This window comes from Corella eumyota, chromosome 4 (assembly GCF_963082875.1).
Source record: "Corella eumyota chromosome 4, kaCorEumy4.1, whole genome shotgun sequence".
Classification (NCBI taxonomy): Eukaryota; Metazoa; Chordata; class Ascidiacea; order Phlebobranchia; family Corellidae; genus Corella; species Corella eumyota.
Window position 1 is genome coordinate 15,452,435 of NC_137493.1, and position 24,851 is coordinate 15,477,285.

The 24,851-nt window shown below is 32.9% G+C and overlaps 3 protein-coding genes across 3 annotated transcripts; 2 read left to right on the forward strand and 1 right to left on the reverse strand.

The window, feature by feature from the left end:
• The first annotated feature begins 281 nt into the window (after positions 1-281).
• On the forward strand, positions 282-9,885 carry LOC145750941 (uncharacterized). The gene is made up of 12 exons (XM_082567011.1): positions 282-393; positions 3,977-4,168; positions 5,597-6,709; positions 6,797-6,925; positions 7,211-7,305; positions 7,397-7,558; positions 7,701-7,773; positions 7,969-8,109; positions 8,425-8,547; positions 9,059-9,168; positions 9,244-9,317; positions 9,473-9,885. Exons 1-12 carry the CDS (start codon positions 282-284, stop codon positions 9,507-9,509), a joined length of 2,361 nt encoding a protein of 786 aa, XP_082423137.1. The 3' UTR covers positions 9,510-9,885.
• A 5,613-nt stretch (positions 9,886-15,498) lies between these two features.
• On the forward strand, positions 15,499-20,193 carry LOC145751402 (17-beta-hydroxysteroid dehydrogenase type 6-like). The gene is made up of 5 exons (XM_082567534.1): positions 15,499-15,574; positions 16,439-16,657; positions 16,961-17,143; positions 18,023-18,157; positions 19,468-20,193. The coding sequence occupies exons 1-5, from the start codon at positions 15,538-15,540 to the stop codon at positions 20,043-20,045; spliced, it is 1,152 nt and encodes a 383-aa protein (XP_082423660.1). The 5' UTR covers positions 15,499-15,537; the 3' UTR covers positions 20,046-20,193.
• A 1,259-nt stretch (positions 20,194-21,452) lies between these two features.
• Positions 21,453-24,590, reverse strand: LOC145750502 (inactive ADP-ribosyltransferase arh2-like). Its single transcript, XM_082566554.1, has 7 exons — positions 24,371-24,590; positions 23,768-23,935; positions 23,458-23,577; positions 22,774-22,921; positions 22,549-22,669; positions 21,961-22,111; positions 21,453-21,601 (listed from the first exon to the last, which is right to left on the reverse strand). Exons 1-7 carry the CDS (start codon positions 24,588-24,590, stop codon positions 21,453-21,455), a joined length of 1,077 nt encoding a protein of 358 aa, XP_082422680.1.
• Between the last annotated feature and the right edge of the window lie 261 nt (positions 24,591-24,851).

Below are 24,851 nucleotides of genomic sequence, written 5' to 3' on the forward strand. Positions count from 1 at the left end.
TGTTCGCCATATTTTAGTTTTACTGCGTATGTTAAAGTATTTTTTTGTTTAGTATAAAAAGAGAAAGATTGTGAAAAATTAAGAACAAAAGATTTCTTTAAAAAAGTTAGCTTTTAGAAAACTTAATTTATTAAAATTAAAACTTGTACGTTAAGTCTAATTTTTTGACATAGAAATTTATTAGTTTATTTAATGTAGTTATAGTTCCCTATAGCAATAGTAAACTAATAAAACTTTAATTTATTAGGCACAGATTGGGAGTTTGTTTTACACTTAACATAATGAGGACTTATTGTTTGATTACGTTGCTATATTTGACCCACGTATTCCTTGTTAGCGCTACAACGAGCCCACAGTTCGCTACCAATAACACGGAAACAACAACGGCCACTGGTAAGATATATTTTTTGTTTTGATTATAGTTTATTTATAAAGAAAAATGCGCGTACATTGTTTTGATGTATGTCTTGAAAACTTAAATAAACACAGCACAAAAGCTGATACAAAACAGCACACAAATACTGTTTAAGTTGACAAAAAACAGGTTCAATTTTTCAATTTTATTTAAAGAAAGATATATATAAAAACGTTAACCACATTACGTGATAAAAAACTAAAAATTAATTTAGTTTTTTTCAAATTAATTTTGAATATTCTATATTGTACATTGCGATAACATACGTCCATTAAACTTTTAGTAATATTACGTCAATTTGCGTCAATACCTAAGCATGTTTGATTAACATTTATATTAGGACGGATGCTCGCTATAATTTATTAGTCATTGTAAATAAGGATTGTAAATCTTTATCACAATACAAACAACAAACAATTAATGACACATGATAAAATCACAAAACAATACAAGTGATATAAAGGGCACTGTATAATACAATTTCTTGATATTAACAAAGAAATATTAAATATTATTTTATAGACGCTACAGATTTTTTAACAAATACAAATCAAAATACGACCGTCCATTCAACTACAGCAACAAACCCAGATACGACTGCTGATCTTACAACAGCAACAAACCCGGATACGACTGCTGATCTTACAACAGCAACAAACCCGGATACGACTGCTGATCTTACAACAGCAACAAACCCAGATACGACTGCTGATCTAACAACAGCAACAAACCCAGATGCGACTGCCGACCTAACAACAGCAACAAACCCAGATACGAATGCTGACCTAACAACAGCAACAAACTCGGATACGACTGCTGATCTAACAACAGCAACAAACTCGGATACGACTGCTGATCTAACAACAGCAACAAACCCAGATACGACTGCTGACCTAACAACAGCAACAAACCCAGATACGACTGCTGATCTAACAACAGCAACAAACCCAGATACGACAGCTGATCTAACAACAGCAACAAACCCAGAGACGACAGCTGATCTAACAACAGCAACAAACCCAGATACAACTGCTGATCTAACAACAGCAACAAACCCAGATACAACTGCTGATCTAACAACAGCAACAAACTCGGATACGACAGCTGATCTAACAACAGCAACAAACTCAGATACAACTGCTGATCTAACAACAGCAACAAACCCAGATACAACTGCTGACCTAACAACAGCAACAAACTCAGATACAACTGCTGATCTAACAACAGCAACAAACCCAGAGACGACAGCTGATCTAACAACAGCAACAAACCTAGATACGACTGCTGATCTAACAACAGCAACAAACCCAGATACAACTGCTGATCTAACAACAGCAACAAACCCAGATACAACTGCTGACCTAACAACAGCAACAAACCCAGATACAACTGCTGACCTAACAACAGCAACAAACCCAGATACAACTGCTGATCTAACAACAGCAACAAACCCAGATACAACTGCTGACCTAACAACAGCAACAAACCCAGATACAACTGCTGATCTAACAACAGCAACAAACTCGGATACGACTGCTGACCTAACAACAGCAACAAACCCAGATACGACTGCTGACCTAACAACAGCAACAAACCCAGATACAACTGCTGATCTAACAACAGCAACAAACCCAGGTACAACTGCTGATCTAACAACAGCAACAAACTCGGATACGACTGCTGACCTAACAACAGCAACAAACCCAGATACAACTGCTGATCTAACAACAGCAACAAACCGAGATACAACTGCTGATCTAACAACAGCAACAAACTCGGATACGACTGCTGACCTAACAACAGCAACAAACCCAGATACAACTGCTGATCTAACAACAGCAACAAACCCAGATACAACTGCTGATCTAACAACAGCAACAAACCCAGATACGACTGCTGATCTAACAACAGCAACAAACCCAGATACAACAGCTGATCTAATAACAGCAACAAACTCGGATACGACTGCTGATCTAACAACAGCAACAAACCCAGATACGACAGCTGATCTAACAACAGCAACAAACCCAGATACAACTGCTGATCTAACAACAGCAGCAAACCCAGATACAACTGCTGATCTAACAACAGCAACAAACTTGGATACGACTGCTGATCTAACAACAGCAACAAACCCAGATACAACTGCTGACCTAACAACAGCAACAAACCCAGATACGACTGCTGATTTAACAACAGCAACAAACACGGATACGACTGCTGATTTAACAACAGCAACAAACCCGGATACGACTGTTGACCTAACAACAGCAACAAACCAAAATACAACTGCTGATCTAACAACAAACCCAGATACAACTGCTGATCTAACAACAGCAACAAACCCGGATACGACTGCTAATCTAACAACAGCAACAAACCCAGATACAACTGCTGACCTAACAACACCAACAAACTCGGATGCGACTGCTGATCTAACAACAGCAACAAACTCGGATACGACTGCTGATCTAACAACAGCAACAAATCCGGATACGACTGCTGATCTAACAACAGCAACAAACCTGGATACCACTGCTGATCTTACAACAGCAACAAACCCAGATACGACTGCTGATCTTACAATAGCAACAAACCCAGATACAACTGCTGATCTAACAACAGCAACAAACCCAGATACGACTGCTGAACTAACAATAGCAACAAACCCGGATACGACTGCTGATCTAACAACAGCAACAAACCCAGATACGACTGCTGATCTAACAACAGCAACAAACCCAGATACTACTGCTGATCTAACAACAGCAACAAACCCGGATACGACTGCTAATCTAACAACAGCAACAAACCCAGATACGACTGCTGATCTAACAACAGCAACAAACCCAGATACAACCGCTGATCTATCAACAGCAACAAACCCAGATACGACTGCTGATCTAACAACAGCAACAAACACAGGTACGACTGCTGATCTAACAACAGCAACAAACCCGGATACGACTGCTGATCTAACAACAGCAACAAACCCAGATACGACTGCTGATCTAACAACAGCAACAAACCCGGATACGACTGCTGATCTAACAACAGCAACAAACCCAGATACGACTGCTGATCTAACAACAGCAACAAACCCAGATACAACTGCTGATCTAACAACAGCAACAAACCCAGATACAACTGCTGATCTAACAACAGCAACAAACCCAGATACGACTACTGAACTAACAACAGCAACAAACCCAGATACGACTGCTGATCTTACAACAGCAACAAACCCAGATACAACTGCTGATCTAACAACAGCAACAAACCCAGATACAACTGCTGATCTAACAACAGCAACAAACCCAGATACGACTGCTGACCTAACAACAACAACAAACCCAAATACAACTGCTGATCTAACAACAGCAACAAACCCAGATACAACTGCTGATCTAACAACAGCAACAAACCCAGATACGACTGCTGAACTAACAACAGCAACAAACCCAGATACGACTGCTGATCTTACAACAGCAACAAACCCAGATACAACTGCTGATCTAACAACAGCAACAAACCCAGATACAACTGCTGATCTAACAACAGCAACAAACCCAGATACGACTGCTGATCTTACAACAGCAACAAACCCAGATACAACTGGTGATCTAACAACAACAACAAATCCAGATACGACTGCTGATCTAACAACAGCAACAAACTCGGATACGACTGCTGATCTAACAACAGCAACAAACCCAGATACAACTGCTGACCTAACAACAGCAACAAACCCAGGTACGACTGCTGATCTTACAACAGCAACAAACCCAGATACGACTGCTGATCTAACAACAGCAACAAACCCAGATACGACTGCTGATCTAACAACAGCAACAAACCCGGATACGACTGCTGATCTTACAACAGTAACAAACCCAGAAACGACTGCTGATCTAACAACAGCAACAAACCCGGATACGACTGCTGATCTTACAACAGCAACAAACCCGGATACGACTGCTGATCTTACAACAGCAACAAACCCGGATACGACTGCTGATCTAACAACAGCAACAAACCCGGATACGACTGCTGATCTAACAACAGCAACAAACCCAGATACGACTGCTGATCTTACAACAGCAACAAACCCAGATACGACTGCTGATCTAACAACAGCAACAAACCCGGATACGACTGCTGACCTAACAACACCAACAAACCCAGATACAACTGCTGATCTAACAACAGCAACAAATCCAGCTACGACTGCTGACCTAACAACAGCAACAAACCCGGATATGACCGCTGATCTAACAACAGCAACAAACCCGGATATGACTGCTGATCTAACAACACCAACAAACCCAGATACGACTGCTGATCTAACAACAGCAACAAACTCGGACACGACTGCTGACCTAACAACAGCAACAAACCCAGATACGACTGCTGACCTAACAACAGCAACAAACCCAGATACGACTGCTGACGTAACAACAGCAACAAACCCAGATACGACTGCTGATCTAACAACAGCAACAAACTCGGATGCGACTGCTGATCTAACAACAGCAACAAACCCAGATACGACTGCTAACCTAACAACAGCAACAAACCCAGATACGACTGCTGATCTAATAACAGCAACAAACTCGGATACGACTGCTGATCTTACAACAGCAACGAACCCAGATACGACTGCTGATCTAACCACAGCAACGAACCCAGATACGACTGCTGATCTAACAACAGCAACAAACCCAGATACGACTGCTGATCTCACAACAGCAACAAACCCAGATGCGACTTCTGATCTAACAACAGCAACAAACCCAGATACGACTGCTGACCTAACAACAGCAACAATCCCAGATACGACTGCTGATCTTACAACAGCAACAAACCCGGATACGAAAGCTGACCTAACAACAGCAACAAACCCAGATACGACTGCTGATCTAACAACAGCAACAAACTCGGATACGACTGTTGATCTTACAACAGCAACAAACCCGGATACGACTGGTGATCTAACAACAGCAACAAACCCAGAAACGACTGCTGATCTAACAACAGCAACAAACCCAGCTGCGACTGCTGATCTTACAACAGCAACAAACCCAGATACGACTGCTGACCTAACAACAGCAACAAACCCAGATGCGACTGCTGATCTAACAACAGCAACAAACCCAGATACGACTGCTGATCTAACAACAGCAACAAACCCAGATACGACTGCTGATCTTACAACAGCAACAAACCCAGATACGAATGCTGATCTAACAACAGCAACAAACCCAGATACGACTGCTGATCTTACAACAGCAACAAACCCAGATACGACTGCTGATCTAACAACTACAAACGACTTTACAACAACAGCAACAAACGCAGTTACAACTTCTGATCTAACCACAACCAACGACTTTATAACAACAGCAACAAGCGCAGTTACAACTTCTGATTTTACAACTGCAACAAGCGCAGTTACAACTCCTAATCTTACAACTGCAACAAGCGCAGTTACAACTCCTGATCTTACAACAGCAACAAGCGCAGTTACAACTCCTGATCTAACCACAACAAACGACTTTACAACAACGGCAACAAGCGCAGTTACAACTCCTGATCTTACAACTGCAACAAGCGCAGTTACAACTTCTGATCTTACAACAGCAACAAGTGCAGTTACAACTCCTGATCTAACCACAACAAACGACTTTACAACAACGGCAACGAGCGCAGTTACAACTCCTAATCTTACAACTGCAACAAGCGCAGTTACAACTCTTGATCTTACAACAGCAACAAGCGCAGTTACAACTCCTGATCTTACAACGCCAACAAGCGCAGTTACAACTCCTGATCTTACAACAGCAACAAGCGCAGTTACAACTCCTGATCTTACCGCGGCAACAAGCGCAGTTACAACTCCTGATCTTACAGCGGCAACAAGCGCAGTTACAACTCCTGATCTTACAGCGGCAACAAGCGCAGTTACAACTCCTGATCTTACAGCGGCAACAAGCGCAGTTACAACTCCTGATCTTACAGCGGCAACAAGCGCAGGTACAACTCCTGATCTTACAACAGCAACAAACGCAGTTACAACTGCTAATCTAACCACAACCAACGAACCCACATTTACTGCCACAAGCGGAGTTACAACTTCTGTTTTTACAACCACAAACGAACCCACATTTACAGCCACAAGCGCAGTTACAACAATTACCAGCGCAGTTTCAACTGTTGATATCGTTACGACAACCGGACTATCAACAGCAGATGCAAGTACTGTTCTTAGTACTATTTTCACTACAACAAATCCAGGTAAAACATAATCAATTTTAGAATCAAATTTTAAGGTCTTAATTTTTTTTAAATTTGTAATATTTTAAAATAATTTATACTTTACAGGAGTTAATGAATGTTTGGAGGAGCCAAGTGTTTGTAATGAATCTTTTACTTGGTGCAATGATACCGAAAATTCTTTTACTTGTGAGTGTAGACCTGGGTATTATGCGGTTGGATTAGGTTGTTCACCAGGTATTACTGGTTTTATATAATTGTTTACATAAATTTATTTTAGAAAAAGAAAGGTTGGTTTTGTAATTTGATGATAAAGTAACCTTAGTGTGAAAATTATTTAAATTGCCTTTGCCAGTTTGGTGAATTATTGTCGAACTGTAATCGCTTGAATACTAAAAATAACTATCGTTGGTGCCTATTTTATTATTTAACAGAAAATAAGTAGACCTAAATGAAGAACCCATGTAAAAGATATGTAGTTATTTAAATTGATTGGTATTATGTAATATGGTATTTTTGCAGGATTGCAATTCGGTGGTCAATTGGTTTTGGATACAACAGAAGGAAATTTTCGTAAAAGAAGAGATGCAGAAGAAATGGATGCAGTTACAAGATTGGTAAAAAAAGTCACTTTTAAAATGAAGAAAAAAATTCATTTGTCTGTGCTTAAATAGAACTTACTTTTTCTTATTATATGTTTTGTTTCAGTTAAATGAAGCTTATCGAAATTCTGCTGGTTTTATTCAAGTTAATATTGTTGACACCTCACCAAATGATGATGTATGGGATTATGAACTTGTTTATAGCACAACTTCTTCTGTGAATGAGACAAGGATATCTCAATATTTTGCTGAATATATCAATGCTAAAGTGAGTACACTAATATTAAAATGATTGTCCTAGTAAATAGTTAACATTAGGATAGCCCTATCAGACTTGACTTTTTAGTATGTATTTGTTAGTAATTGTTTGTTTTAAAATGGATTTTAATATGTTTTTTTATGTCTTTTAGTGCAATGATTTGGGTCCATGTATGATAAACGGGCTGCCTATTAACATGTCAGCAAGCATTGCAAATGCTGGAAGTATGTAAAAACTAAATGCAATTATTATTTTATTTAATTAAATATTTAAAATCTTTTTTACTTATTTTAGTTTTTTTTTTAACTTTCTTAAATGCTAGTTAATAAATTTAAATGTTAAATAACTTGATTTATTAAGCCAAATCTGTAAATTAGTGTTTTATGATACTTTAAAAAAAATTTAAAATTTTTTTTTAGCTGTTGGCGACATTGTATGTGAAAGTTATGCAGGATACTGCGATACGACTTCAACAAATTGCCAAGCTGAGGGAGGTTCCATTCAATGTAATTGTTTGGTTGGTTATACTAACATAACTGGTAATGATCAAATTTGTACAAGTAAGTTTTAAACAAAATAAATTGATATTTAGTTTATGTTAAATATTGAACAATTTTACTTTCAATTTTAGACATAAAGAAATTCTGACTTCCGTGACTTTTATAATATTTATTAACAATTTTAACATCTATAAACATTGTTTTACAATCTTTATACATTTTTTACAGTCTAAATATTTTTGGCTAGGGTGTCATCAATTTTTAACAACTTAATTCTAATGAAAACTTAAGCAATAAATTGATGTCTGAACTTTTGCGACATATGTTAAACAAACTTATATTATTTATTCAAAGGTGTGAAACTTTTATTTTTAGTTTTAATTTGTCTGAATGACGCAAATTGTAATTCTCCGTTTGGGTCGTGTGATGCAACAGCTAACAGCGGGATAGGACAGTGTAGTTGTACATTTGGATTTTATGGGGAGACCTGCACAAATCGTAAGTTCCTGTAATACAAAGTGTTGCTTCAACTTTAAAAGTTAATTTAATGAATTTTTAGATTGAGTGGCGTAACATGATTTTTTTTCATTTAAGTTAAAAGTATTAAATTTTAAATGTTGGCATGTAGTTGATTCTGTTATAAACATTTTAAAATCAATGTTATCTTAATCAAGATGAAACTTTTCGAAGTTATTGATGTATGTACATCAATCATATATATTAGTATTTGAAATTTTAACAAAGAGAATGTTGTATAATTCTTGAATGAATATCACATTGCATGAACCTAACTACCTAAACGAGTTAAATATTTTTCTTAAAGTATTTAAACATAGTAACTAAGACTTGTTTAATTTAAATTAACCTAATAACTTTATTAGGACATTTGTATTTTGATCTTACGAAATAAGATTAATTTCTCTAACATTTGTTGGTTAGTTTAATATATTTTAATCAATCACCTAAGGAAATTAAGTCATCTCTTAAACTTGTTTTTACTTACTTACAGCTTGGTTATTTATATTGGTCATTCTTCTGGCATTTATAGTTCTTTTGGTAATAATATTTGTTGTAATTTACATTCGAAGATCAAGAAGAGGAAAAACATATGAACTACAGGTAAGTGACTTAAATACTAAAAATATTTGTTATATAAATTTATGTCAACTTTGATAAATTGATGTTTTGTTTTAGTATATTGAACCAAATCTACGCAGTTACAATGCATATCGTTTAGATGATTTGAACGTCCAAGAAAATACACATAGGTAAAATTAAAACATATTTCTATTGTACAAATATACAAATTAAAAAAAGGTGTTTTTTGTTAACCTTAGATTTTGTGATTTATAACTAAGTCTCTTCTGCTTTTTTGACAAAATTTTTTTAAGCAATTTACTTAAACTAATATTTATTTATTTAGATTAGAAAATGATATGGAAGAAATTATTGATTTATAATCTCTAAAAAAGCACATTTATTGCCATTAGTAAAGCAAATTCTACAAGAAAAAGTAACTCACGTTTGAAAAGTGTAAAGTGTGTGGTTTTACAAAATTTTCTTTTCACAAAAAAAAAGAAAGTTTACTTTAAAAAACATGTTTCAAGATTTCGGTATTATGCAAGGTGCAATATTTTTAATATATTTTTTATTCATAAATTGTTTCATTTTTTACTTGTAATCAATAACCAAAGAGTTCATTTTACGATAATGCTTTCCACTTGCTTCATTATTTATTTATTGTCACTTCTAATTTGCTGTATTTTTTACTTGATTTTTTTTAATATTTTAAACATTTTTATTTTGTTTTATGATTTTACATTCACATATTGCGAATTGAGAACACTGAATTTATTTTCTTTATTACACTTCACGTTGGTTTATAATTTTCACTGGTTGTTCTATTTATTTGTTGTCGGAAGGTGGGGGTAGAGAATTAGGTTTTTGTAACTACTAATGCTAAATAGGATAAACTTACTAAGGCTATATATTTCAGGTACTGGCCAAATAATGTTTAAAATCTTTGTAATCTTAAACGGACTCAACTTTTTTGTTATAGAATTTTTTACATGTAATATCTTACTCGTGTAATGCATGATTTGTAATAGTTCACAACAGAATGTTTAATTTTATTTGCTTTTTGCAAATAGTTAACCAATGGGTAATCTTTGTACTTTAACATACTATTCCAGCTTTAATTACATAAAAACTAAGTGATAAAATTGTTTAAAAACGTGAATAATATTAATATATATATAAATAAGTCTAATTTTATATCGCTAAATAGATACTACAGCTAAGGTTAAAAGTTACAATTTTAAGCAACAGTTTTTAGATGTAAAAAGCTGCTTTTGTTTGAATCGATTTAATTTATATGCAAACGTTAAGTAAGTTAACAGCCACTAATTAAAATATGTGTAAGTTTCTTTTTATACAGAGTTGATGGCATAATGATAACATTACTGTTAGTTATTTATTTATGCTTTGTTGCGGTTTCTGTAAACTGCGATTCAAACCTGATCAAAGCAGTTCCAATTTTTCTACCACCTGCTTCTTTTGTTTCCCGGTCACTTTTGGGTCCTCCGCCACCCTCTGTGCCCCCTCCTTCATTGTTGTCCATGCCCCCACCGCCACCTATACCACCGATTACTATATCGCCCCCACTACCCCCTGTAATACCCTCTTGTATGGTTAACATGACGACAGATATAACAACAACTACAGATGCTGTGAAAACGACTAAAACTGTTCCAAATACTTTGACTTCATTAAAAACTACTTTACCAGATGTTGTGACAACTTCAGGTTCAGTAATAATAGGTAAATAAAGTGTTCAGTTATTTTCGGCATTTGATTACAGAAATCTTACGTAGAAGGCACACGAAAAATCACTAAAGTTTGTTAATCAGCGACAATAAATAAACAAATCATAAAATAATTAAAGAAATGATTTCTATACAAAGAAAGAAAAATATTGTTTGTAGACTATTCTATTGCTAAACAGTATAACTTTATTTTTTAGGGACAGATTTTTGTAACATTCGACCAAGCGTTTGCAAAGAAGCAAATACTTGGTGTAGAACAACTGAAGATTATTTTGAATGCTTGTGCGAACCTGGGTTTTACTTTGACGAAGTTTCCAAAGAATGTGAAAAGGGTAAAATTGTATATTTTTAAGACTATAAAATGCTAACTAATACAGGTAACTATATATAAATTTTAATAAGCCTTCTTATATTTATAACTTGCAATATTGTGCACTATAACTAATAAATCTAATCTTATTTTTTAAACGGCAAATTAACATGCTGGTTACCATAAAAATTGCTAAATTTTGCGCACCATAACCGGTGATTTTTAAAAGTTTTTTTTTAAATATTTTAAAGTTCTCTAAATAATAAAAAAGTTCATATTTTAGGTTTAGAATTTGGTGGAATTTTACATATGTTACCTTCTTTCTATGTTAATGAAACTCAAAAGATAGATGACTCTGTTATCAAACTATTTGTAAGTAAAGTTATTCAAATAAAACAAAAATATTTTCCGTTTTATGGATATAATATAAAAATTCTTAAGTTGTAAAAAATAACGAAATTATTAAATTTTTTAGTTGATTGACATGTATGCTAACACAACTGGTTTTCTTAACCTTGCTCTGGTGGAAGATGTTAACGAAATTTGGAAATACAAGTTATATTATGACACTAAAAGTTATATTATGACACACAAGTTATATTATGACAGTCTGTAGACATACAAGAATATTGTGGTGAATATACAAAGAAAAAGGTAACGTCTATCTTTTAATTATATTTCTACCTAAAAGATTAACGTTTGTGTAGTTTTATCATTTAACGTGCCAACTTATTTGTTGATGTTTTATTTTGATTGTGCAAGCTAAAATCATATTCTTATCCCATTACTAAAAGCCTCGTTAAATGTTCTGTTTTATAAAAGCGTAACGAATCCGCCATCTTGTTGTTTACGTTAAAGGTGTTATCAATTTCTAGTCACGTGTTTACAGCTATTACCGATCTGTTACCCCTTATCTCTATCACGTGTTCTTAATCACGTGATGTATTGGTTTAACTGTTTCGAATGTATTTGTTTTAGTATTCGTAATAAGAGTTGTGGACGACTGTACGTTTTCTTACGCAATAAAATAGTGTGAATGTTACTACGGTTTATAATACGAAAGACTATCAGGCAAATTAACGTTACAAAAGATATATTTAAAAGAGTAATTATGTTCCTTATAGTGCACAAGCGGTGGATTGTGTACATTTGATGGGAATGTTCTTTACGTCGATATTACAAGATCTACTGCCGATGCTGGAAGTAAAATTACAACATTTTTTTAATCGATTTTTATTTATTTTATTTTAAGCTTTATATTAATTACAAAACTTAGTTTTTTTGTACATTGTGCGTTTATATCAAGCTGCTGATGGAGTTATTTGCGAATCTGAAAATGTAAAAGAATATTGCGATGTTACGTCGACATTTTGTCAGTCGGAAAATGGCACTGTTTATTGTGAATGTCAGGATGGTTACATTTTATCATCAACAGATGCAAGATTGTGTGAAAGTAAGTTGTAACTGTAAATATCTCAATTTTTGCATTAGGAATTTAGTTTTTAACTTCAATATTTTTACGTAGAGTTGGTCTGTTCGCTTGACAATGATTGTAATTCTCCGTTTGGCTCTTGTGTAGTTAACGCAAATTCAGTTGGAGTTTGCAAATGTATCTTCGGTTTTAGCGGTAAAAACTGCAATGACGGTAAAGTTTTGTTTTTTAAATAATATTATTTTTATTAATTTATTATTATTTACTAGCTTACAAAAACATACGATGTTAGGACAATAACTCTACAAAGAAAGCGGTAAAATTGACGGAAAAAAGTCAGCTTTTTAACTTAAATAAAAATTAACATTTTGACTGAAGTTATTCATTTTTTTTTAAATATAAAAACTTTGTACTTACTAATTTTATTAACTGTGTTATATATTTTTTAGGCTAGTTGTTTATATTTATTGTGGTTATAGCTGTTGAGGCTTTGATGTTACTCATGGTAGTGGTTTTTGGGGTGAAAAGAAAACAAAAGACGAAAAATAAAGAGCAATTGACGTCCCATCAAAATAATGCATATTCAGTGGAACTAAAGGTAGATATGTGATCTTTAAATTAGGGAGATAATTTATTTTTTTGACGTAATGCTAGTGTTTTTTTTACATTTATTTATTCTAGATGTAGAATGGTCGGCTTCATGACCTAAACATAGAGTAACTTTTTTTACCCCGATCCAGTCTCTTGTTGTCACTGGCAGTTTGGATATTATAGATTATAATTGCCCAATAATTAAACTGCTGATTAAGTTTGGCACAGCAAAAGTTCTTACCGTTTATAGCGCCTTACTCAATGTCGCTACAGCATACGAGCACTGGGGATGAAACCAAGGTCTTCATGTTGTGAAGTCAAGTTTTGATCACTACACCGCGATGCCGTTAATGCTAGTGTTATATCATAAACATAAATACAATTTAATATATTTTTTAGAGTCAAATGTAGCAAGAAAACATTAAATTTGCTGCAAAAATTTGAACCAAATTAATAATTTAATTTAATTTAAATACGAATAAAATTATCGCTATGGATCGGCGATTCTATGACGACAACTTGATTTTGCGTTTTTTCTCTCTCTTTCTCTCGTTTTTTCTCTCGTTTAGTTTTCAAATTCTCTCACCAATACAGTATAGCAAACAGCATGACAGCAGTTAAGTTTGTTTTGTTTATTTATAAACTTTGTGTAACCAATGTCAATACAACGCACGTGTAACAAAACTAGTTTATTGTTTATTGTTTAACAGCACTAAGATGGGTCGTAAAGTCTTAAATCAGTCAGCTAAACAGAAAGCAAGTAATTCTTTAGGCGTACATCACAAGTTAAGTCAAACGCGTGGTAGAAAAATCAAAAAGCGTTTGTTTTTCTAAGGCGGTTGTTATTTTGCAATGCCCTGCTGGATTAAAGTATTACGACACATGCTGTGCCTTTATTTGCATAAGAAAATGCAAAGTCAGTTCTGTATTTCTATAGTTATAAACTCTTGAAAAGCCAATACTGTTACCGCAGTGCAAACTTTCAAATGACGTAAATATTTAACCGCTGATTTAGCTCCGTTATTCATTTGGACTCCCACTAGTATTATAATGACGTAATGTTATTCTCTATGGGCTACATTACGGCTTACTAACCTATTGAATTGCCCTTATATCATGTCTAGTAAGGTACGTACGTAAAAAAGGAGAAAATGCCAGTACGTGAACTGACTTGACTACACAATCAACAATAATCCGAAAAAGTACACCTTATTTTCTGGTTTAAAGATAAAATAAAGGCTGTAATAGATTGTAAGTTTGTAGAACAGGTATATCTACTGTTGATTCAGTCGTGTTTTTGTCTGTACCATGCTTAGGCTTATGCCAGAACGTCAATGGATATGAGATGGATAATTGTCGTGACGTCATTTCCTAACCGTGCATGCGTTGACTGCTGTGTTATTTTACTGTGCTTTCCAGCTCCAGTTAGTTTAGTTTAAACAGAATTGAAGCATCAGAGAGCTACATATAATATACTGTGTGGAAATATAGTTCAAAACTCTTATAGTCTGCTAGTGAGGCTTTATGTTTTTGATAGCGTTTTATTTGAAAATTCAAGTTTAACTTTGCCTTTATTTTGAATCTAAAAGTTGTTGTGCTTTATAGGTAGATAAAAAGGAAAAAAATACCCAAATAGTTCATAAATTTAATAAAAGCGTTAATAAAAGGGTATAAATGTGTATTTTTAACAAGTTTAATAACTTCAACTTTTTTTTTATCTTTTAGTATTTAACTTTAAAATCAAATTTGAAAATCCGTCCGTCGGATCTTTTTATAACTTAATCCCCTCAACACCAGTTTTTATGCGCTGTATTTAGCGCCCTATTTATAAATGTAATAAAGTTAACAGAACAAAATTTACAAGTCCCTGATTGACTAACGGATAAAGGTCTGTATGTATGGTACACACATACATGCTATTAAACAGGATACGGTTTTATCAAAAGTTTTGAACGGAACTAGTACACGGTTCACTTGTTTGCCGAACGTATAGTAAACATAAGTCTAGAGCTAGTAAGGAGTTAATTTGAGATGTAAGTGTATGTTTAAGGAACCTACTTCTCTTTTGAGTTTTATTGATACATGATCATGGTGTGTATATTTAGACAGTTATAAAAGAAAAGCAAATTTGCAAAGTTGCCATTAATGTATATAACAAAGGACGACTTAGCTATATAGGGTTTTTTATAATGTGTCAGTTAAAATAAGAAATTTTTGCAGTTCCTTAAAACTTGCATATAAATAAAACTGCATTTTTTAAAGACTTTTACTAAAATACATAATTTTTTTACAGATTGTTAGTTAAGTATTAAATAAATTAAGTGAAAAAAATGCCAAAGCCGAATTTAAAATCAGTAGTTATAACAGGTAAGTACTCGGTGATTAAATATAATTCCAAGTTATAAAAAAATAAAAATTGATTTTGAAAATTTAATTATTTTGTCGATATTAATATGTGCAACATTTTTGTATTGATTTCTGCCAAAAAAGTCTTATTGCTTTTGTGGTAATGTAATTCTATTACAAAAGGGAATTAAACATATGTTTTCAACACACGTCCATTAGCGCTATAGGTATTTAGGTTAAGTTACTTTTGATGCCCGATTTTGTGGTAGATAATTATTAACATTTGTAACACCTGTAACACATTTGTAACACATTTGTAACACAACTAGCTGTTTAAAGACTACCTAATCGAGTACGTGCTAATTTTAAATGACAGTTTTTACACGCTAGTGTTAAAAATATTTTCTAAGTTTGGTGTCTCTAATAAAATAAGGATATATCGTAAATCAGATAATTTTTCATTAGGCTAAGTTGACCAGTCACTGTAAAAAAAAAACTTTAGCCCTTGGCATTGTTTTTGTCATTTTTTATCAAATTATTTAATCAATTAATATTTTCGGGGCTCTATTAGCGTCGTCTGCCGGTTTAAACGGCTAGTACTAAAATAAATGCGGAAAAGGGCGGAATCCGCAAGGGAAAATAGAGGAAGGTATAACAATTTCGTCTTTTTCCGCATTTATAAACCGGGTGGACACGCTTTTAGAGCTCCGGGTTTTCTTTATCCATATTTCAAGGGTCAAAGGTTTTTTTATGGAAAAGATGTGCTGCAAATAGTGTGCCATTGGTGCGGTTTAAACTTAAAACCTTTTGGCCCGTAGAAAAATGCTATAACTGTTATACTACAGTACCCAACTAGATTTTAATTTTTGATTTATTTTTTTACAGGTTGTGATATTCCAAACTCGTACGGATATGAGTTAGCATTGTGTTTGGACAACCAAGGATATTCCGTTTTCGCTGGATGCACTGACTGTAACAGTATAGGCGCAAGGTCGCTTGCGTCACGTGGCTCAACTAACTTAGCTGTCCTCCAATGTGACGTCACAAAACAAGACGAAATTGATGACGCGGTGGAGATGATAGAGGACATGGTGGGAGATGACGGTAAAAAAAAAAAAATTTTTGATTAAAAAAGAATAAAAAAAAAAATAAAAAAATAAAAAAAAAATAAAAAAAATGAAAAAAATGAAAAAAAAATAAAAAAAATAAAATAAATGTCCTAGGTTTTGCCCTTTATTTATTTCTTACTAAAACACTTCACTTTTAAGGAACAGAAAAAATCGATAGATCAATATTATCTTGACGTTTATATCATCCTAAAACAAACAACTATAAACCTAGCCTATTAAAATTTATTTTACAATTTATTTACAACTTATAAATACATTAAAATTTTATTATTATAAGGTCTATGGGCCGTGGTAAACGCTGCAGAAGCATACGCTGTCGCGGAAGTTGATTGGTTCTCCGCTGAAGATTTTGAGCGAATCATGCAAGTTAATTTCCTGGGGTTGGTTCGAGTTACGAAGTCGGTTTTACATTTGTTGAGGAAAGCTAGAGGAAGGGTTGTTAATCTAAGCAGCATGGCAGGTTTGGATTTTTACATTTATTTTACAATATTTAACTATATAATATTCGACGAACCGGCAGCGTGGTGTAGTGGTAAAAACACTTGCTACACCACACATGAGGTCGTAGGTTCAATCCCCACTGATCTATCGGGCAATTTTAATCTATATAATATCCCAAACTGCCACAGGCAACTCGAGACTGGGTCGGAGTAACTAATGTTACTCTATGTTTAAGTCGCACATTCGACTTTCCCACATCGAGGATAAAGATATATACAAATATATATATATATATATTCAAAATACAAGATTTTTTTATTATTATATAAATTTTTTTACTAATATTTGCGAATTTTTTATATTCTTAAATTATATAAACACTTGTACATTTTAGACTTTCATAAATCGAATATTAATTTTACGAATATTTACTTAAATTCTATTAAAAACATGCAAATTACAATTTGACAAAGTGCCTTTAAGAAATTAGAATGTTTGCTATGTCAATTATAACATTTAATATATTTTGTCATTTTTTTATTTAAATACCGTTGTTTAAATAGACCATATATTTAAATAGTGTTTTATATTAAAAATAGAATTTAATTTTTAGAGGTGCCTTTTTACTGTCTATATTGACATATTAAAAATTTAATTGAGTTCTTAAATTACGAATAATAATTTAAGCACGATTTTTAAGTGTTTAAAAATAGAAAAATTTTGAAATTATTTTAATTGCCTTTTAAAGTAATATATACATATATGGTAAACAACAGGCTAATTTAAATATTTAATATATTAATTTAAAATTAATTTTGGCAGGATTTTGAGTTTTTAAATTTATACATTTTACATAGTAATTTTGTAACATTTTATTAAACTTTTAATTTTTTTTCAGGTTGCGTCTCTAGAGCTGGCATGTCCGCATTTTCTTCCAGTAAATTTGCCATTGAAGCCTTCAGTGATTCCCTTCGTCAGGAAATGCTGAAATGGGGGGTTTTCGTTTCACTTGTGCAACCAGCATACTTTCCAGGTATTTAAATTTGTGTTTTTGTTATTAGAAGATGTAGTATTAGCTAGCATGGCTTTATTAAGTAAAACAAATTCAGAATGTTGTTTTTTATTTATTTTTAATGCATGTGAGACAATAATGTCCTTTTTTGTACGCGAAAAATTGAAATTATTGTTACATAAACTTTCTAAAATACCTGTATTTTCATGGTGAAATTATGGGGTATTATATTCCATACAACGTTACGTAGTTAGCACTACTTTTAAAATTGTATTAAACCACTTTTCGTAATTGAATTAAAGCACTTGAAATTGCACGGGGAGTTAAAAAACAACATAAGTGTTATATCAACAAATTACAAAGCTTAAGCGAGATTTTAAACTTAAACTTAGGCTCGAATTCCCTTTTATTTTACTATTTCAAGTTGGAGTTAGTCTGATATTGATTGTGCTAGTTCAAGGGCATGCATATTTGATAAATATCAAAGACTTTTAAATTATTAAACACATTCCTGCGTTCGAGATGCCAGTTTAAACAAAATTATCGTTGGGTGCTTTCAAATTTAAAAACAATAACAAAAATCAATTACAGATACTTTATATTCTAACATTACAAATGTCTAATAATTATAGTTTAAACCAATAACTATAACGTATATTTAAAATTACATTTAATAAACATCTAATAATTTTATAATATAAAACATATAATATTTACGTATACTTTTTAAACTACATATATATATATAAAAATAATAATTAAATTATTTAAATATTAGATAGCTATATTTATTCTTAAGTTTTAAATTAATAATTATATGTTGTTAGTAGATCAAACTTATACTTAACTAATGCATGTATATGGTATTTATTGTAGAATAACATTGTTTTAAATAACAAGTCATTGCTATTATGCATATGATAATATTTTGCTTTGCTATAGTCTAATATTTAATTAATTTGGTTTTAGTTTTGCATGTTTGTACCTGTAGTAATTTAAGCTAGTTAGTTTAGCATTAGTTGCATGTATTAAAGTTTTTGTTAGTGGTTAAAAATTATTTAACAATTTTGGGTTTAATTTGATTTTTTGCGATTCATTTTTGGGCTTCATACTTTGTAATTATTTAATTTAATAACAGCATTATAATTCGCATGTCAAAGTCTTCAATATATTATTATTGCCAAACCATAAACGCATGCCCTAAAAATGAATAACAGTTATAAAATTTGCATGTTAAAGTCTTTTATTATATAAAAAATTGCCAAACTTTCAATCCTTGCCTAAAAAATCGTCATTCTATCTCCTATAACTCTTTATCCTTCTTTATCTAGTTGGTGAAATCGTTCTATCTGACGAGGAAACTTCGATCCGCTTGAAACGGGTTCCACCACAAGTTAAAGACGTTTACGGAGAAGGATATTTCGTGGATTACATCCATTCCGTATCCGGGACCACGAACCGTAAACTTCAAACCGAAGAGGCGAAGTCGAAACTACTTCCTGACAGCAAAGCATCGTCCGGTTACAACTCCTTATCTTCCTCTCTCAAATCCGGGGATACTCTTCCCAAAAAGTCCGGAAAAAACAAACCCAGCACTTCGAAAGACAATCTTGTGATCCCGCCCGCGGATGAAACGCGGAAAAGGCGGAGTCTGTCCACGCTAAATTCTTCCGCTTCCCTATCCCTTAAAGGGACTCCGAATTTGGGAAACACAAACCGGGTCTTACATGCTCTTGTGGAAGCGGTATCCGCGGATTCCCCCAAGGTCCGCTATTTTGTCGGATCCTTCCAAGATCGCGTTGTCAAGTCCCTTACCAACGTCTTACCGACCGTTGTCATGGATACGTACTTCACGTCCGGCCAAATGGTTAAAGTTGTGCCAAAACTTATAAAAGAAAAACTAGAGTGATTTTTTTTCGATTTTTTTTTTCGTTTTTATTTAATTCGAGTTTTTAAGTTTTTAGATTTTTTTCTCGTTCTTTCTTCATTTGCGCCGATCAGTTAAGACTTATTTAATAAGTTCTTTTTCACGTTGGCAATAATAAATATTAAATCATTTGTAAGAAGGTGTGTTGTCAGTCTATGAAGAGTTAAAAAATAGTCATAGCTAGATTTTATCGTAGGCGTAATACCAAAAATTAGGTTGTTAAAAAAAGTTAAAAGTGGACTAATTTTTGGTTTAAAAATAAAGTAAAAACTTTTGTCATTAGTGCTATGCTACATAGACAATAGTTAAATGTTTCACGTATAAATATTTCAATTTAATATCCACATTTTTGTTTGTTTACGAAATAACTCAGTTTTGAAATTGAATAGGTTCGTGGCTTTTTAGTCTGTGTTGTAAGAATCTATTTTTAAAACCTCAGGAAATGAAAAAATATTTCTTCTTAGCACAATTTTCCCATAAATCATTGGGGACGATGAGGTAATGCTTAATATTGAAATATTTATTTTATTTTTCTTAAATTTTTGCAGTTCTTAGATACTATAGCCTTTTTTAATATAGGTGTAGTATTAATTTAAGTTAAAAAATTGATTAAGATTTATTTTAAAATCATGTAAGTTGGCGTTAAAATGATATGTTCTTTAGTTTACATTTTTAAAGATATCGCCTCCAGCCAAACTAATATTAAGTCCAAGGTCACGTGACATATTACGTCATACCAGTGACCTAGTTATGAATGACATAATGTTGTTTGTTTTTTGTAATTAAAAATAAATAATACGAGAAAAGGTGTACTACATAAAATGGTTCTGTTCTGACTTGATTCAATGTGCGAAATTTATAATAAAATTGGTTTTAAATGGGCTAAAAATACGCATAATTGTCAAACTATACACTTTATTAAGTAAATATATGTTTATTTGACATAAGTGTTTATTGAAATGCGTCTCATAGAGAATATGTTTTAAAAGAATTAAAAACACGGGGTTCATTTATTTAGAAAAAAACTTCATTTATTTAGAAAATAAAATATTTTTGTTATGGTATTAGATTTTTACCTTTACTTAGATTTGTGACTTTCTATATGTGTTGACGTGGCATTTTTCGTTTTGTTGTTTTCGAAATTGCGCTGAGTCAATGAAATTGGTTTGATTAATTTCCTGTTGTCATTGCAATGAATTGCCTCGATTGATCAGAACAAAATTAGTTAACGTTGATGTATTCTAAACTTGTTTTTTAATGGTTTTTATAGCATTTCGATATAAGCAGAATGATGGATTAATTTAATATATACTCGTATTTTTGTAACACAAAATTTTTTTTTAATTTATTTTTTAATTTCTCTAAAAAAAAGTTGTCAGTTAACTTAAATTAACGACTAATTTCGTAAAGTTGTTTTCCAAGTTCGTTTAATTCGTCTAAAAATTCAACTTTTTCGTGGTTTCTAGCCGGCACCCCTTCTAGTCCGTAAGTTAAACCATACCAAAATCCAGCTATGCAACCAGTTGAGTCATTCTCACCTAACAAAAATTAAAAGTGTTAGTTAAAAAATCTAGTTTAATTGATGTTTTGTGAGATAAGTTTCATGATATTGTTAAACTTTTTTAAGTTAATTTTCTCAGTTGTTTCTCAGCTTTAAAATTTTAAAAGATTTTGCTCTGTGATACCATCTTGTGGTTGACTTTTATATTATAACTACTTTGTATTTTTAAATAAATGGCATCCAGTTTTACCTAATTATAAATCTAAGTAATAAAAACATAGCAAAAAATATAACTAATACACTTATATTTTAAGTAAAGTTGCAAACTAGAGCTTTTGTTTTTAAAATAAAATTGTGTAACGTCGTGTAAAATGTTATAAAAAATAAATTTTGTACCGCCGTGTATCATAGCTCGGTGGCAAATTTCTTCCCAACGTTTTTCGGGTTTATCGTTCTTGTTCAAAGCTAATAAAGCATCGTAGGCAATCATCGGGGCATCGTGGCCTCTTCTACCGGGCTGGCCTTCTGAGCTCCAGGATCTATATACCTATAAGTTAGAACGGTGTAGTGGTAAGAACACTTGCTACACCACACATGAGGTCGTGGGTTTAATCCCCACTGAGCTTATGCTAGCACCCTTGAGTAAGGCGCTATAAACGGTATGAACTCCTGCTTAGCCAGCATTTAATCAGCACCATAATTATCTAGCCCAAACTGCCACATCGAGGATAAAAATATATACAAAAAAAAGTTACATTTAAGATAAGGTTTTTAGTAAGCTATGTTAGAGATATATTGTGTTTTATATTCAGGGTAGTTTTGTATGCTCTATATTTAAAAATGCTTACACTAAAATTAAACATTGTTTTTTTGTAAAATATTCGTAAAGTTAAAAGGTCTTCATATTTTATTAGTTGTTGGAAAATTTTTGTTTGTTATAACTAACTGTGGTTTTTATTTTTTAAGTATTTGTGTTTAAGTTACCTTATCACGTGCTTCTACGTCATAATTAGCAGGAAAACGTGCCGTGTCGTCCCCTTCGTTCAGCAAATTTCGTTCGCTCAAATAATTTTCCCATTTCGTTTCAAAGTAAAACCAATGTGGCCTAAAAGTTTTAAAAGTTTTTTAAAGTGCCTTTTGTTTAATATAATGGTATTTTAATGTACCAAGCATATATTTTTTCAGAAATTTATGACAATTATGCTATACCTGTACTGGTCGTTATCTCTGATAGTTTTCTTGCAATAAGCTTTCATTTTGTCTAAAGCAATTAACATACTTCTACCCCATGATGTAATTGGTTTTGATTGTAACAAATATGCTGTAAACAGAGCAGTGCATACTGACCCAGTAAAGCCTATAAAATAGAGTGTTTGATTAATAGGCTTCAGATTTGGAGGTTGTTAAAATTAATATATAATTTTTTTTTGTATATATCTTCATCCTCGATGTGGGAAAGTCGAATGCGCGACTTAAACATAGAGTAACATCAGTTACTCCGACCCAGTCTCGAGTTGCCTGTGGAAGTTTGGGATATTAAATAGATTATAATTGCCTGATAATTATGCTGCTGATTAAGTGCTGGCTTAGCAGGAGTTCATACCGTTTATAGCGCCTTACTAAAGGGCGCTACAGCACAAGATCAGTGGGGATTGAACCCACGACCTCATGTGTGGTGTAGCAAGTGTTCTTACCACTACACCACGCTGCCGTAAATTGTTAAACACTTGCGACCTTTTTAATTTTTTGGTATTTTTTGAATAGCCTTCAAGCTATCTTTAAACGCAAGACTAAATGACAAAAATTAGCATTGGCACGGCTCGAACTCAAAGCCTTTGAACCCTTAACTCGTTGCCTTTGTCGGTTGCTAAAAAATGATTTAAATTGCGTTACCTAGCGGGTGATTGTGAGTCATTCGACCACATTCAGTGGCGACTTTAATAAGTTCGTCTTCTTGGTTTGGTCTGTGGTACATTAGTCCAATACACATTGCTTTTGTTGCCGCACCAAAACCTTAAAAAACAAAATATTTTGAGAAATTTAATTTTTAACTAAGTGTTAAAAGGAAAAATGATTTAGTAAATTTTATGGTTTAAAATATGCTATAGATATTAATTTTTGACACAGAGTTTTATAGTAAATTATGACTTGTTAACCAAGCCCAAACTAAAGATGGTAATGTGTTAAAAAAATTACTTTCTACCTGTTCCGTGTTGATTAAACGGAATATGCCAACCCATTACTTTTCCTGGATGTAAATGTGAACAACCTTCTATATAAGCAGGGTCAGGTCGTCGGTCTAATATCTTGCTTACTGCTTCTGAGTAAGACTTTGCCATTTCCATAAACAAAGGCTCCCTTTTCTTTGATTCTGTCAATTGCATTAAGCAACATGTTAAATTTCAGCGCCTTAGACTAAGATGCTATAAACGATATAAACTCCTACTGAAAGGGTTGGTTGTTAAATTTTGTCAATTTTTTAATGTAACTTAAATTTGCCTGATACTCCTTTGTATGAAAGCTATATTAATATTTATAAGACTTTATTGCGTAATATTAACACACAACTGTTCACAGCTCGCATCATGAATACTCCAACATAACATTTCAATACATTTTAACTAACAAGTCAAGTGGTACACAGCCCACGTGATAGAGAAAAGGTGTGAGCACGTGACTATAGGTGTAAGCACGTGACCATAGGTGTAAGCACGTGACTAAACGGAGATAACAACTTTAAGGAAACAAGAAAATGTCGGATTCGTTACATTATTAAGTTATAATGGTAATTAAACTATATACATACTCCCTTCTTTGACGAGGGCTTCTCCTGTCGCCATCAACATAATAGTTTCATCAGATACTGGCCACACGTTGGGGTAAAGTGCGATCGACCCGAGGCCCCCTAATTCACCCAATTCTTGCAAGATTTTGACCCCACTTTGGTTATGCTTCCAGTCCCAGTTTTTGTAGCCGATTGCGTCGCCTACTGCAGCTAAAACCATTGCACTTTGATATTTGTCCATATTTCTAATATAGATAAAATAAAGGTAATAGTATAGACCTCAGTTCTTGTTTAAAAATCACATGATTTTATAATTGTTTTAAACTTAAAATCAGTTTGTTTACGCTTATTTAAATTGTTGCTTACATATTATATCATTAAAGCGATTTTATATAACAAAGAAGTTGTCTTAATCTAAGTTTTTAGCTATTTTTATTTATAAAATACCTGTTTTTGTAATTTCTTTTCTTCGATAAAAACTACTTTAAACCTTACCCTTTCT

What these genes read in the sequence shown, in the direction of transcription:
- LOC145751402 (XM_082567534.1), top strand. Translation starts at nt 15,538, where the DNA reads ATGCCAAAGCCGAATTTAAAATCAGTAGTTATAACAG. An exon ending in GGACATGGTGGGAGATGACG is followed by an intron (nt 16,658 to 16,960) that starts GTAAAAAAAAAA and finishes TATTATTATAAG; the next exon opens with GTCTATGGGCCGTGGTAAAC. An exon ending in GCAACCAGCATACTTTCCAG is followed by an intron (nt 18,158 to 19,467) that starts GTATTTAAATTT and finishes TTCTTTATCTAG; the next exon opens with TTGGTGAAATCGTTCTATCT.
- LOC145750941 (XM_082567011.1), top strand. Translation starts at nt 282, where the DNA reads ATGAGGACTTATTGTTTGATTACGTTGCTATATTTGACCCACGTATTC. An exon ending in TTTCACTACAACAAATCCAG is followed by an intron (nt 6,710 to 6,796) that starts GTAAAACATAAT and finishes TATACTTTACAG; the next exon opens with GAGTTAATGAATGTTTGGAG. An exon ending in AAGCATTGCAAATGCTGGAA is followed by an intron (nt 7,774 to 7,968) that starts GTATGTAAAAAC and finishes ATTTTTTTTTAG; the next exon opens with CTGTTGGCGACATTGTATGT.
- LOC145750502 (XM_082566554.1), bottom strand. Translation starts at nt 24,590, where the DNA reads ATGGACAAATATCAAAGTGCAATGGTTTTAGCTGCAGTAGGCGACGCA. An exon ending in GACTCACAATCACCCGCTAG is followed by an intron (nt 22,922 to 23,457) that starts GTAACGCAATTT and finishes TCTATTTTATAG; the next exon opens with GCTTTACTGGGTCAGTATGC. An exon ending in ACGTAGAAGCACGTGATAAG is followed by an intron (nt 22,112 to 22,548) that starts GTAACTTAAACA and finishes TCTAACTTATAG; the next exon opens with GTATATAGATCCTGGAGCTC.